Source organism: Lipotes vexillifer, unplaced genomic scaffold, assembly GCF_000442215.2.
Source record: "Lipotes vexillifer unplaced genomic scaffold, Lipotes_vexillifer_v1.1 scaffold58, whole genome shotgun sequence".
Lineage (NCBI taxonomy): Eukaryota > Metazoa > Chordata > Mammalia > Artiodactyla > Lipotidae > Lipotes > Lipotes vexillifer.
In genome coordinates, this window is record NW_006781997.1 from 4,267,361 (window position 1) to 4,280,619 (window position 13,259).

A 13,259-nucleotide genomic window follows, 5' to 3' on the forward strand; every position below is an offset into this window, starting at 1 on the left:
GAAGATAAAATAGTGGAAATAACTACTGCAGAGCAGAATAAAGAACGAAAAGAACTGAGGACAGTCGCAGAGACCTCAGGGACAACATTAAACGCACCAATATTTGAATTATAGGGGTTCCAGAAGAAGAAGAGAAAAGAAAGGGACTGAGAAATATTTGAAGAGATTATAGTTGAAAACTTCCCTAATATGGGAAAGGAAATAGTCAATCAAGTCCAGAAAGTGCAGAGAGTCCCATACAGGATAAATCCAAGGAGAAACACAAGACACATATTAATCAAACTATCAAAAATTAAATTCAAAGAAAAAATATTAAAAGCAGCAAGGGAAAAGCAACAAATAACATACAAGGGAATCCCCATAAGGTTAACAGCTGATCTTTCAGCAGAAACTCTGCAAGCCAGAAGGGAGTGGCAGGACATATTTAAAATGATGAAAGGGAAAAACCTACAACCAAGATTACTCTACCCAGCAAGGATCTCATTCAGATTCGATGAAGAAATTAAACCTTCACAGACAAGCAAAAGTTAAAAGAATTCAGCACCACCAAACCAGTTTTACAACAAATGCTAAAGGAACTTCTCTAGGCAGGAAACACAAGAGAAGGAAAAGACCTACAATAACAAACACAAAACAATTAAGAAAATGGGAATAGGAACATACATATCAATAATTACCTTAAATGGAAATGGATTAAATGCTCCAACCAAAAGACATAGACTGGCTGAATGGATACAAAAACAAGACCCGTACATATGCTGTCTACAAGAGACCCACTTCAGACCTAGGGACACATACAGACTGAAAGGGAGGGGATGGAAAAAGATATTCCATGCAAATGGAAATCAAAAGAAAGCTGGAGTAACAATTCTCATATCAGACAAAATAGACTTTAAAGACTATTACAAGAGACAAAAAAAGACACTACATAATAATCAAGGGATCAATCCAAGAAGATATAACAATTGTAAATATTTATGCACCCAACACAGGAGCACCTCAATACATAAGGCAAATGCTAACAGCCATAAAATGGGAAATCCACATTAACACAATCATAGTAGGGGACTTTAACACACCACTTTCACCAATGGACAGATCAAATGAAAAAAATACGGAAACACAAGCTTTAAATGATACATTAAACAAGATGGACTTAATTGATATTTATAGGACATTCCATCCAAAAACAGCAGAATACGCTTTCTTCTCAAGTGCTCATGGAACGTTCTACAGGATAGATCATATCTTGGGTCACAAATCAAGCCATGGTATATTTAAGAAAGTTGAAATCGTATCAAGTATCTTTTCCAACCACAACGCTATGAGACTAGATATCAATTACAGGAAAAAAACTGTAAAACATACAAACACATGCAGGCTAAACAATATGCTACTAAATAACCAAGAGATCACTGAAGAAATCAAAGAGGAAATCAAAAAATACCTAGAAACAAATGACAATGAAAACATGACGGCCCAAAACCTATGGGATGCAGCAAAAACAGTTCTAAGGGGGAAGTTTATAGCAATACAATCCTACCTCAAGAAACAAGGAACATCTCAAATAAACAACCTAACCTTACACCAAAAGCAATTAGAGAAAGAAGAACAAAAAACCCCAAAGTTAACAGAAGGAAAGAAATCATAAAGATCAGATCAGAAATAAATGAAAAAGAAATGAAGGACACAATAGCAAAGATCAGTACAACTAAAAGCTGGTTCTTTGAGAAGATAAACAAAATTGATCACCCATTAGCCAGACTCATCAAGAAAAAAAGGAAGAAGACTCAAATCAGTAGAATTAGAAATGAAAAAGGAGAAGTAACAACTGACACTGCAGAAATACAAGGGATCATGAGAGATTACTACAAGCAACTATATGCCAATAAAATGGACAACCTGGAAGAAATGGACAAATTCTTAGAAAAGCACAACCTTCCAAGGCTGAACCAGGAAGAAACAGAAAATATAAACAGACCAATCACAAGCAATGAAATTGCAACTGTGATTAAAAGTCTTCTGACAAACAAAAGCCCAGGACCAGATGGCTTCACACACGAATTCTATGAAACATTTAGAGAAGAGCTAACACCTATCCTTCTCAAACTCTTCCAAAATATAGCAGAGGGAGGAACACTCCCAAACTCATTCTACAAAGCCACCATCACCCTGATAACAAAACCAGACAGAGATGTCACAAAGAAAGAAAACTGCAGGCCAATATCACTGATAAACACAGATGCAAAAATCCTCAACAAAATACTAGCAAACAGAATCCAGCAGCACATTAAAAGGATCATATACCATGATTAAGTGGGGTTTATCCCTGGATTGCAAGGATTCTTCAATATATGCAAATCAGTCAATGTGATACACCATACTAACAAACTGAAGGATAAAAACCATATGATCATCTCAGTAGATGCAGAAAAAGCTTTCAACAAAATTCAACACCCATTTATGATAAAAACCATGCAGAAAGTAGGCACAGAGGGAACTTACCTCAACATAATAAAGGCCATATATGACAAACCAACAGCCAACACTGTGCTGGGAACTTACTCAACATAATAAAGGCCATATATGACAAACCAACAGCCAACACTGTGCTCAATGGTGAAAAACTGAAACCATTTCCACTAAGATCGAGAACAAGACAAGGTTGACCACTCTCACCATTATTCAACATAGTTTTGGAAGTTTTAGCCACAGTAATCAGAGAAGAAAAAGAAATAAAGGGAATCCAATCGGAAAAGAAGAAATAAAGCTGTCACTCTTTGCAGATGACATGACACTATACACAGAGAATCCTAAAGACTCTTCCAGAAAAATACTAGAGCTAATCAATGAATTTGGTAAAGTAGCAGGATACAAAATTAATGCACAGAAATCTCTTGAATTCCTATACACTAATGATGAAAAATCTGAAAGGGAAATTTAGGAGACACTCCCATTTACCAATGCAAGAAAAAGAATAAAATACCTAGGAATAAACCTACCTAAGGAGACAAAACACCTGTATGCAGAAAACTATAAGACACCAATGAAAGAAATTAAAGATGATACCAACAGATGGAGAGATATACCATGTTCTTGGATTGGGAGTATTAACATTGTGAAAATGACTATACTACCCAAACCAATCTACAGATTCAATGCAATCCCTATCAAACTACCACTGGCATTTTTCACAGAACTAGAACAAAATATTTCACCATTTGTATGGAAACACAAAGGACCCCGAATAGGCAAAGCAATCTTGAGAAAGAAAAATGGAGCTGGAGGAATCAGGCTTCCTGACTTCAGACTACACTACAAAGCTACAGTAAGCAAGACAGTATGGTACTGGCCAAAAAAACAGAAATATAGATCAGTGGAACAGGATAGAAAGCCCCGAGATAAACCCGCGCACCCATGGTCACCTTATCTTTGATAAAAGAGGCAAGAATACACAAAGGGGAAAAGACAGCCTCTTCAGTAAGTGGTGCTGGGAAAACTGGACAGGTACATGTAAAAGAATGAAATTAGAACACTCCCTAACAGCATACACAAAAATAAACTCAAAATGGATTACAGACCTATTGTAAGGCCAGATACTATCAAACTCTTAGAGGAAAACATAGGCAGAACACTCTATGACATAAATCACAGAAAGGTCCTTTGGACCCACCTCCTAGAGAAAGGGAAATAAAAACAAAAATCAACAAATGGGATGTAATCAAACTTAAAAGCTTTTGCACAACAAAGGAAACCATAAACAAGATGAAAAGACAACCCTCAGAATGGGAGAAAATATTTGCAAACCAAGCAACTGACAAAGGATTAATCTCTAAAATATATAAACAGCTCATGCAGTTCAATATCAAAAAACCAAACAACCCAATCCAAAAATGGGCAGAAGACCTAAACAGACATTTCTCCAAAGAAGATACAGATTGCCAACAAACACACGAAAGAATGCTCAACATCACTAATCATTAGAGAAATGCAAATCAAAACTACAATGAGGTATCACCTCACACCAGTCAGAATGGCCATCATCAAAAAATCTAGAAACAGTAAATGCTGGAGAGGGTGTGGAGAAAAGGGAACCCTCTTGCACTGTTGGTGGGAATGTAAATTGATACAGCCACTATGGAGAACAGTATGGCGGTTCCTTCAAAAACTAAAGATAGAACTACCATACCACCCAGTAATCCCACTACTGGGCATATACCCTGAGAAAACCATAACTCCAAAGGAGTCATGCACCCCAATGTTCACTGAAGCACTATTTAGAACAGCCAGGACATGGAGCTACCTAAGCCATAAAGAAGATGTGGCACATATATACAATGGAATATTACTCAGCCATAAAAAGAAACGAAATTGAGTTATTTGTAGTGAGGTGGAGGTACTTGGTGTCTGTCATACAGAGTGAAGTAAGTCAGAAAGAGAAAAACAAATACCGTATGCTAACACATATATATCGAATCTAAGAAAAAAAATGGTCATGAAGAACCTAGGGGCAAGACAGAATAAAGACACAGACCTACTAGAGAATGGACTTGAGGATATGGGGAGGGGGAAGGGTAAGCTGGGACAAAGTGAGAGAGTGGCATGGACATATATACACTACCAAATGTAAAATAGATAGCTAGTGGGAAGCAGCCGCATAGCACAGGGAGATCAGCTCAGTGGTTTGCGACCACCTAGAGGGGTGGGATAGGGAGGGTGGGAGGGAGGGAGACTCAAGAGGGAAGAGATATGGGAACATATGTATATGTATAACTGATTCACTTTGTTATAAAGCAGAAACTAACACACCATTGTAAAGCAATTATACTCCAATAAAGATGTTAAAAAAATTGTGAGTCACTATATTGCACACCTGTAACATATAATATTATACAGTAACTATACATCAATAAAATTAAAACAAATAAAGATGGTACACAGACGGCAGAGAGAAAATAATCAGAGGGAGAAAGAAATAAAAAAAAGCAAGTAGCCATGTTGGGGAGGTCCACATGGTAAGGAGCTGAGGACAGCCTCCAACCAAAATCCAGGAAGAAACTGAGGTCCTCAATCCAACAACCCATCCGTAACTGAATGCTGCCAACACCATGTGAGCTTAGAAACAAATATTTTCCTAGTCAAGCCTCAGATGAAACTGCAGCCCCACTGACACCCTTGTGTCACCTTGGATACCCCCTTGTGAGTGTCCCTCACTCAAACTCAGCAGGCCACGCTCAAACTCCTGACCCACAGAACATGAGAGAGAATACATGTGTTGTTTCAAGCTTCTAAGTTTTTGGTAATAGTCATGTAGCAATAGATATCTAATATACACACAGCATCAACATATACCAAAAAAAGACACTAATCAGACTTCTCTGAAGAGATTAGTTTTCAAAATACAAATTTTCCCTCCAGATGAAATCATACTGGAAGCAAATGGTGTAAAACCAGTTAGTGCGTCAAATAGGAAACCTGTTTGTTAGCACTTCCAGATCATGTACTGAGGCCTACCACCCAGGAAACCATTAACCTGTTACTCTGAAAAAGAGAGCTCTGTCAAGAGGAGGTGAGATCAACAAATAAAGCAAGAAAGAAACAATGCTATTTTTCTTTCTGCATATAATTCTTAAGTTTCTTACACAGGACAGGAAAATAATAAATTAAAACTTTATATTGCTAGGGGGAGAAAACTATACCTCAACTTTTTAGTTCTTTTGGTTAATTTCCTGAAGTCTTCTAGGACTTCAGCCTGTGCCGAGTATATTTTCAAATTGAGGTAGTGTAAATCATTTTAAGATTCAGTTTCTAGTCCAAGTAAATATCCTGTGTCAATCTTGTAAATTAAGACAACACAAGAAAAAGGAAACAAAGAGCAAAATCACAAAACCTGCTGCTTCCAGAATCAGGATGTACTGAAAGCAGAATTAAAGCCAAGTTTTTTTCCTCCTGCTCGAGATATGTGATCAATCTCCTAGAACATGTATGTTTTCCCCGTGCATAAAGAACTCTTAGAAAAGTTCCATCACTATATAGATTTTCACATTTCTAATAACTCAAGCCCCTTCCCGTAAGCTATAAACCCAACTATTTTGAATAGCAAATGTTTAAAAATCAGGTATCAGATTTCCAGGATAGAAATCTGTGAATAGTAAGAAATAAAGGATTGTGTATCTGGATATAAGATATATACTTTAGAGAAATGATTTCTTGTGAATTTATTTTTTTCTGGGAACAATTTATATCACCCAGAGAGTTTCAATAGGCATTAGAAATTGGAGTGCAAGGAGGGAGAGGAATAATATATATGAGCAGGGCATATGGCTTCACTGCTCCTAGATATAATGTCACTATTCTGTGATGTAAAATGTTCATGTCCTTGGCTGTATTACATGAATCAATTGGGGCATTAAAATAAAGAAATAAATTATAACAAAAGGATGATCTCTCATAAAAATTGGATGGAATTATACCCTTAGGTATAATTAATATAAATATAAATAATATAAAGGGTTTTGTTTACGATTTCATTTATAGTATGCTTAACTGGAAATGCTAAAAATAGGAATGAATGCATGAATAACCTTGGTTTTTATACTTATTTCATTTATTCTCAGAAAAGAGAACTATGCATCTATCTACAAAGTTTTATATCTTATTTGACTTTACTTTGTAAAGAATTTAGGCAGAGCAACAAGCACTAACTCTTTTTTATTTCCTCCCTGCCATAAAATTACCCTCAGTTACTTACATCTCTATATCCATGCACCACATTCCCAGAAATATCTCCTGCTATGTCTCTACAACCAGCTGGGCAGAACTTGCTGGAAAAAAAATAAAGAGTTTATATTTTATTAGGTCATACTTAAACGGTGTGAAATTATACTTAAAAGTATTTTCTCTCCTCTATACAACATGCAGGAATATCTTTAACGACAAATCAGAAACCTGATTTGTGAAAACACAGACTTATCTAAAATGTTCATCTGAAGGCAAGTTTTACACAATTATTTGTTTTATATAAAAATTCATTATAAACTCTATTAAACAATGAGCTTCCCTAAAGTATCTTAAATGATTTTAAGAGGTCCAAGAAATGTTAAGTAAAAAGGTAAAGTTTCTAAATACAGTATATATAGCATAATCCTGTTTTTATAAAAAGAAATGTTTAAATAACAATTTATGTTTTCTATGGATAAAAAGAAAACAAGGAAGAATATCTCTGGATTCTCTCTGAGTGTAGGAGTTTGAGAAACTATCACTTTCTGTGTAACTAACTGTAAATTTGGATTCACTCTACTAGCATTACCCAATTGGAACATAATGAAAGCCATACATGTTAATTTAAATATTCTAGTAGCCACATTAAAAAAATAAAAAAAAAAACAGGCAAAATTAATATATTACTCATATATTTTGTTTAACCTAATATATTCAAAATGTGTCATTTCCACATGTAATGAACAGAAAAATTATCCAGATATTTCCAGTCTTTTTTTAAAAATAAGTCTTCAAAATCTGCAGTATATTTTATACTTACAGCACACCTCAATTTGAATTACTCAAGTTTAAATGCCTGGAGAGTGATGGTCTACATTAGTTATAAATTACTTTTGCAATCAGAAAAAAAGGTGTATATTTTTTTCAGCTTTACTGGGGTATAGTTGACAAACAAAATTGTAAAATATTTAAAGTGTACATCATGATGATTTGATATACGTATACACTCAAAGAATTCCTCCCATCTAGTTAGTTAAACACAACAATCACCTCATACACACACACACACACACACACACATACATATATATATATATTTTTTTGGTGAGAATATTTAAGTTCTAGTCTCTTAACAAATTTCAATTACACAATATGGTGTTATCAGCTATAGTCACCATGTTATACATTAGATCCTCAGACCTTATTCATCTCTATAGCTGAAAGTTTATACCCTTTTATCAACCTTTCCCTATTTCCCCTAACCTCCAGCCCCCAGTAACTACTTTCTGTTTCTGTGAGTTTGACTAAAAGAGGTATATTTAAAATTAGGATTTCATTTACTTAAGAGTCATTTTTCAAGAAACTTTTCAGAAACATGTCATGGCATATGGTATGGTTGGCTGTGGCTTAGGGCATGTTGACCCAGGCTCTGTTACTACCTAACTAGCTATGTGACCCCGAATATTGCATATAATCCCCCTTAAATTCAGTTTCCTCTTCTGTAGTTCCTTCAAGTATCAACATATCAATAGGCCATGAGAGACAACCATACATCTAAAATGACGTGCAAAAGGAAACTCAAAATATTATGTGAACACTGACAGCTTTAAAGGTGAATGCCATAGGCCCTTGTTTCTATATATACCATATTACAATAATGTTTGCTTGGTTTGTTCAAGAAAAATGTACCAGCCCAAGCAGATTCCAAAATAGCAGTTGCTTTTATTTCATTTCCTCTCAGTTTCCTCCTGCTGACTTAGCAAATTAGATGTGTAACAGAATCTAATTATCAAAACTACCCAAATAAATGGTTCATAATTCTTCCCCATTGACCTAGTGGAATCCAGCACTACAGCAATAATCAAGGAATTAAGAAAGAGAAATAATGGAAATCCTATTACAGGTTTACAGTTCCTTATCCTAGCCCTTAGAGCCAGATGTATTTCAGAATTCAGAATTTTGGGGTTTTAGAAAAAGTAAGACAGTGCCAATAATGTATATGATGTACGACTCCACTGAGGTCTGCAAATATTAATCAAAACATTAATATCTCTGTATCAAATATATGGATAGTCATATTAGGTCAAATACATAAAGACAAAATAGCCTCATTTTAATTTAGTCCAATTTTGCTGTCAGATGAATTTAAGGTCACATTAATCAGGTACTGCCACCAAATGAGTTACAAAGATCTTTTGACTTTTAAAGCTTTCTGCATTTCACAATTATGGATGAAGGATTATGGCCCTGTACTAGTCATCATACCTCATCTTTAACTAAACACTACAAATAGGCTGGGCTACAGCTTAGATCATCTGACACCATAACATCACACCGTAGGGCTGAATATATTCCTTTCTCTAAGAGGATAGGAAATGACTATTGATGCCCAGAGGCCCTGTCACCACTGGGACTGTACACGTATGGCTGGAAAGAAAATGCTGCTGAATGTCTGCATTGGATGAACAGCAACTTTAAGGGCAACATTTAATTACTGGTCATTTTCATTTTTGTCTTTTCTCAACTGGCCTTCATATTAGTAAACACTAGAGTTGATTCTGCATATAAAAGAATCTCATTTATTAGAGTATCAGATGGATAGGACCATGGACTCTTAAGCTTGACTTTTGGGGTATTCTTATTTATTGTGTAGCCCTAAGCAGGTTACTTAATTGCTTTGTGCCTCTGTTTTGGGGGTAAAACAGAACCCGCCTGGTCGGTGTACTGGAACATTCACATGAGCTATCTATATGCTAACTCCAGAGAGCTGTACCTGGTACTAAGAAAACACTCTAATGCGTTAGAGTTGTTCTTAGTGTTTTTGTGGACAATGACCTATAGACCAGTGGTTCTCAACTAGGGGTGATTTCTGCCCACCAGCAGACCTTTGGAAACGTCTGGAGACATTTATCATGACTGGCTCATATAGGCCAGGGATGCTGCTAAACACCCACAATGCACACAACAGCAAATCATCCAATCCAAAATATCAATAGTGCCAAGGCTGAGAAATCCCCCTCTAGACTTTTACTTTACAGATGAGAAAACATACATCTAAGAGATTAAGTCATTTTTCCAGTTAAAGTAAAGCTGGGATGAAAATTTTCATCTCCTATTCTCAGTAGGTCTCTTTTTTGTGGGAAAGACAAAATGAACCCCTCCAGAATTACAAAAGTCACTCCCAAATGCTAGCCCGGTAAAAAAAAAATGCACTCTAGACTCCATTTTGGCTCATTGGTACTAGAGTAGAACTCAAAGGTCAGCAAACTGTGACCCATGGGCCAAATCCAGCCAGCGCCTTTTTTTTTTTTTTGAAATAAAGAAAGTTTTTCTGGAACACAGCCATGCTCATTTGTTCACATATATACTGTCTATGGCTGCTTCTGCACTACAAAGGCAACAGAAACTGTATGAACAGATGCAAAAGAGACTGCACGGCCTGCAAAACCTAAAGTATTTATTTTCTGGACTTTGACAGAAAATTTGCTGATCTCTGCTGTATAAGAAACCATTTCAAATATTCCTAATTAGTTACAACATAGATGATTTTTTTAAATTAAATTAAGTTCAAGTAAGGTACTTTATCTGGTTTAATGTCAAGGAAAACAAAATATTCAGCAACAAATGACTGCAGCACAGCTAGGACACTGTATTTACCTGTATTCTGTCTTCAAATAATGGTTAGCTCGTTCCAAACACGTTATTAAATCTGTCATAAATAAAGATAATTGCAATCAGCTCTAAAGATTTCTTTTAAAATGAAACAGTTTTTGAAAAGTATTTATTCATTATCTAGTTATCTGAACTTTTCTGTTTAAAAATAAATAAAAACTGACACACTATCCCCAGGATTTCATCAGTTCCCTTCATTTTTCTTTTCTACCATCAATGATGGTTCTTCAGTATTTATCCAGTGAATGACAACAGAATCTATTTCCAACAAAAAAACCCAACACTGGTTAGTTACTATTCACTACATACCTACAAAAGGCCATGTGTATAAGCTCCCCTGGCAGGAGGAAAACAATTTCAAGAGCCCAATGTGGTTCAGAGCAGGTTCAGGAACATCTTAATTTAACAATTTAGCTAGTGGCAATCGAGCGACCACAGGGCCAGGAGTTTAGTGAGAACACAAAGAGCCTATCAGCTTTGATCAATGAGGACCAAGGACTTAAAAGAAGCATGCTCTCTGGAGCAATTTATAGAACTGAACTAATACTCAGCAATGGAAACTCTAAGATACTGTGGATTTTGGTGCTTTTAGATGGACCTAGTATAGTTTCCAAAATATTCCATACTTGCTGCAGAAGTTCTTTCTTTCCTTAATCATTTCAGTAGTTCTTAGGGAGAAACATATGCTGAACACCGGCCATGCAGGGGCCTGCTAGGATATTGCTCAGATCTGATTGGCTGAGTGAGAAATGAATGGGGTACCCCCTTCCCAGAGTATTTCTGCAGGAGGGACCTGACAGCAGAAACTCTGGGCACCTCTGTGGCCCTGGCAGACCCTGGGCTGCATGAAATTACTCTGGAGTTCGAGGCCTGGATGGGAGGCCACACTTTCCTTTCCCATCAATATTCCTGCTCCCCTTCTCTCCCACTCATGTGCTAGCTGGATGGGTAGGGCACTTGGTGACACTGACTTTCTCCTCCTCATACTCGCATGCTCCCATGCTGGTGCACTGGTGTGTATGGAGTGGGGGGGGGTGTCGCTGGTTAAAAGGCTTGACCCCTAAGCTAACAAAGGGGTTGGTGGAGAGCTCCAGAGAACAACAGCCAGACCTTAGGAGGGTCAGGAGGGTAGCCCCAAAGATACACAATCCATGATTTCTAGGAAAACGAGATCCACCCTCTCCCACATAAGTCAGCGGAACAGTCTAACACGGGCTATGAAAGTATTCAGTTCAGACCTAACTACTTACAAAGACACTGCATTCCTCTCTTCCCTCACATCTTAATTCTGGATCTGAGGTCACAGTTCTGTCCAGAGATGGTGACTAGCAAGAGGAATTCTAAGACAGATAAAGGTTTACAGATTTATGTTGGTCCTTCTGCTATACCTGGATGGTCGCTGCTGGCATAGGTTAGCAAAAAACCCCGCCCAGAAATGTGGGATCCACTCTCAAAGCGAACAGTTACTTCACTGGTGTTCAGCCAAAGTTCTTTGGGCACAGTCATGCTTCCACAATACGGACCTAAAAACAAAGCACACAAAGCACACTTGCAGCTCATTTCAAAATTTCAAAATTTAGACCAGCACAAAGAATTGGTATATACATTGTTTTCCCTTAAATGTCAAATTTACCAGACAACACATACACATAAGATTATAATCTTTACCCAACTGAAATTTTGCTGAGACTAAGAATTAGTCTCTGAATTAGTGACTGATTGTAAACTTGATTATACAGAGAAACAAGATGGGGGAAGTGGCCAATTCTAGATAAGAAATAGCTTGGAACTAGTTAATTGTGAACAACACAAGAGATAGGTTTCGATTTTTATAAGAAGGAGACTAACAAACAAAAATCAAATATATTTAGTTAAGAAAATGTTATCACAAAAGTGATATTCTAGGGACCTCCTAAATTTGCTTCAAGTATGGTCTAAATGCTTGTGTCCCAACCAAATTCATATGTTAAAATCCTAATGCCCAATGTGACAGTATTAGGAGGTGGGTCCTTTGGGAGGTACTTAGTTTCACAAGGGCAGAGCCCTCATGAATGGGATTAGTGCCTTTATAAAGGAGGCCCCAGTGAGCTTGCTTGCCCCTTCCAGCATGTGCAGACACAGGGAGATGGCTATGAACCAGGAAGGGGACTCTCACCAGCCACTACACCGTATCTGCCGGCACCATGATCTTGAACTTCCCAGCCTCCAGACTGTAAGAAATAAATGTCTGTTGTTCATAAGTTACCCGGTCTGTGATATTTTGTTATAGCAGACTGGAGAGACTAAGACAGGTAGTAAAGAAAATGTTATCACAAAAATGATATTCTCCTAAATTTGCTCAAAGAAACTCACAAGTTCCCTTTATCCAAGAAAGTTCCACTACTGTATAGCCCAGGGAACTATACTCAATATTTTGTAATAATCTATAAGGGAAAAGAATCTGAAAAAAAAAAATATATATATATGTATAACTAAACCACTTTGCCGTACACCTGAAACTAACACAACATTGTAAATCAACTATACTTCAATTTTTTTAAAAAGTGTAAAGAAAAAAAAAGTTCTAGAATTAAAAGACTGTCCAATACAGGGTAAAAATCTTATTCTCATGCAATTTGCACACTTCTCTTTCTCTTCTTTACCACTCTTAACAGCAACTTCTGGTTAACTCATATAATTTATTTTGATTTGTAAAATGAAGTTTATAAGAAAGCAGAATAACTTCTAAAGGCTTTTGAAATACCACAGTATAAATTATACAATTAAGAGTATAACATATTGTTTCTAAAATACGTTGCTTGAAAAGCAATAGGAAGCTCTATGAACTTTCAAAAGACAAAACTAGGGCTTCCCTGGTGGCGCAGTGG

The 13,259-nt window shown here is 36.6% G+C and overlaps 1 protein-coding gene across 1 annotated transcript in view; it reads right to left on the reverse strand.

The window, feature by feature from the left end:
• DCBLD1 (discoidin, CUB and LCCL domain containing 1) overlaps positions 1–13,259 on the reverse strand; it is a 65,779-nt gene that overhangs the window by 17,665 nt on the left and 34,855 nt on the right. The window contains exons 3-5 of the mRNA XM_007454921.1: positions 11,781–11,915; positions 10,378–10,429; positions 6,752–6,824 (exon numbers count right to left, since the gene is read on the reverse strand). Coding sequence (XP_007454983.1) covers positions 6,752–6,824; positions 10,378–10,429; positions 11,781–11,915 — 260 coding nt within the window. The remainder of the gene's footprint in view (positions 1–6,751; positions 6,825–10,377; positions 10,430–11,780; positions 11,916–13,259) is intronic.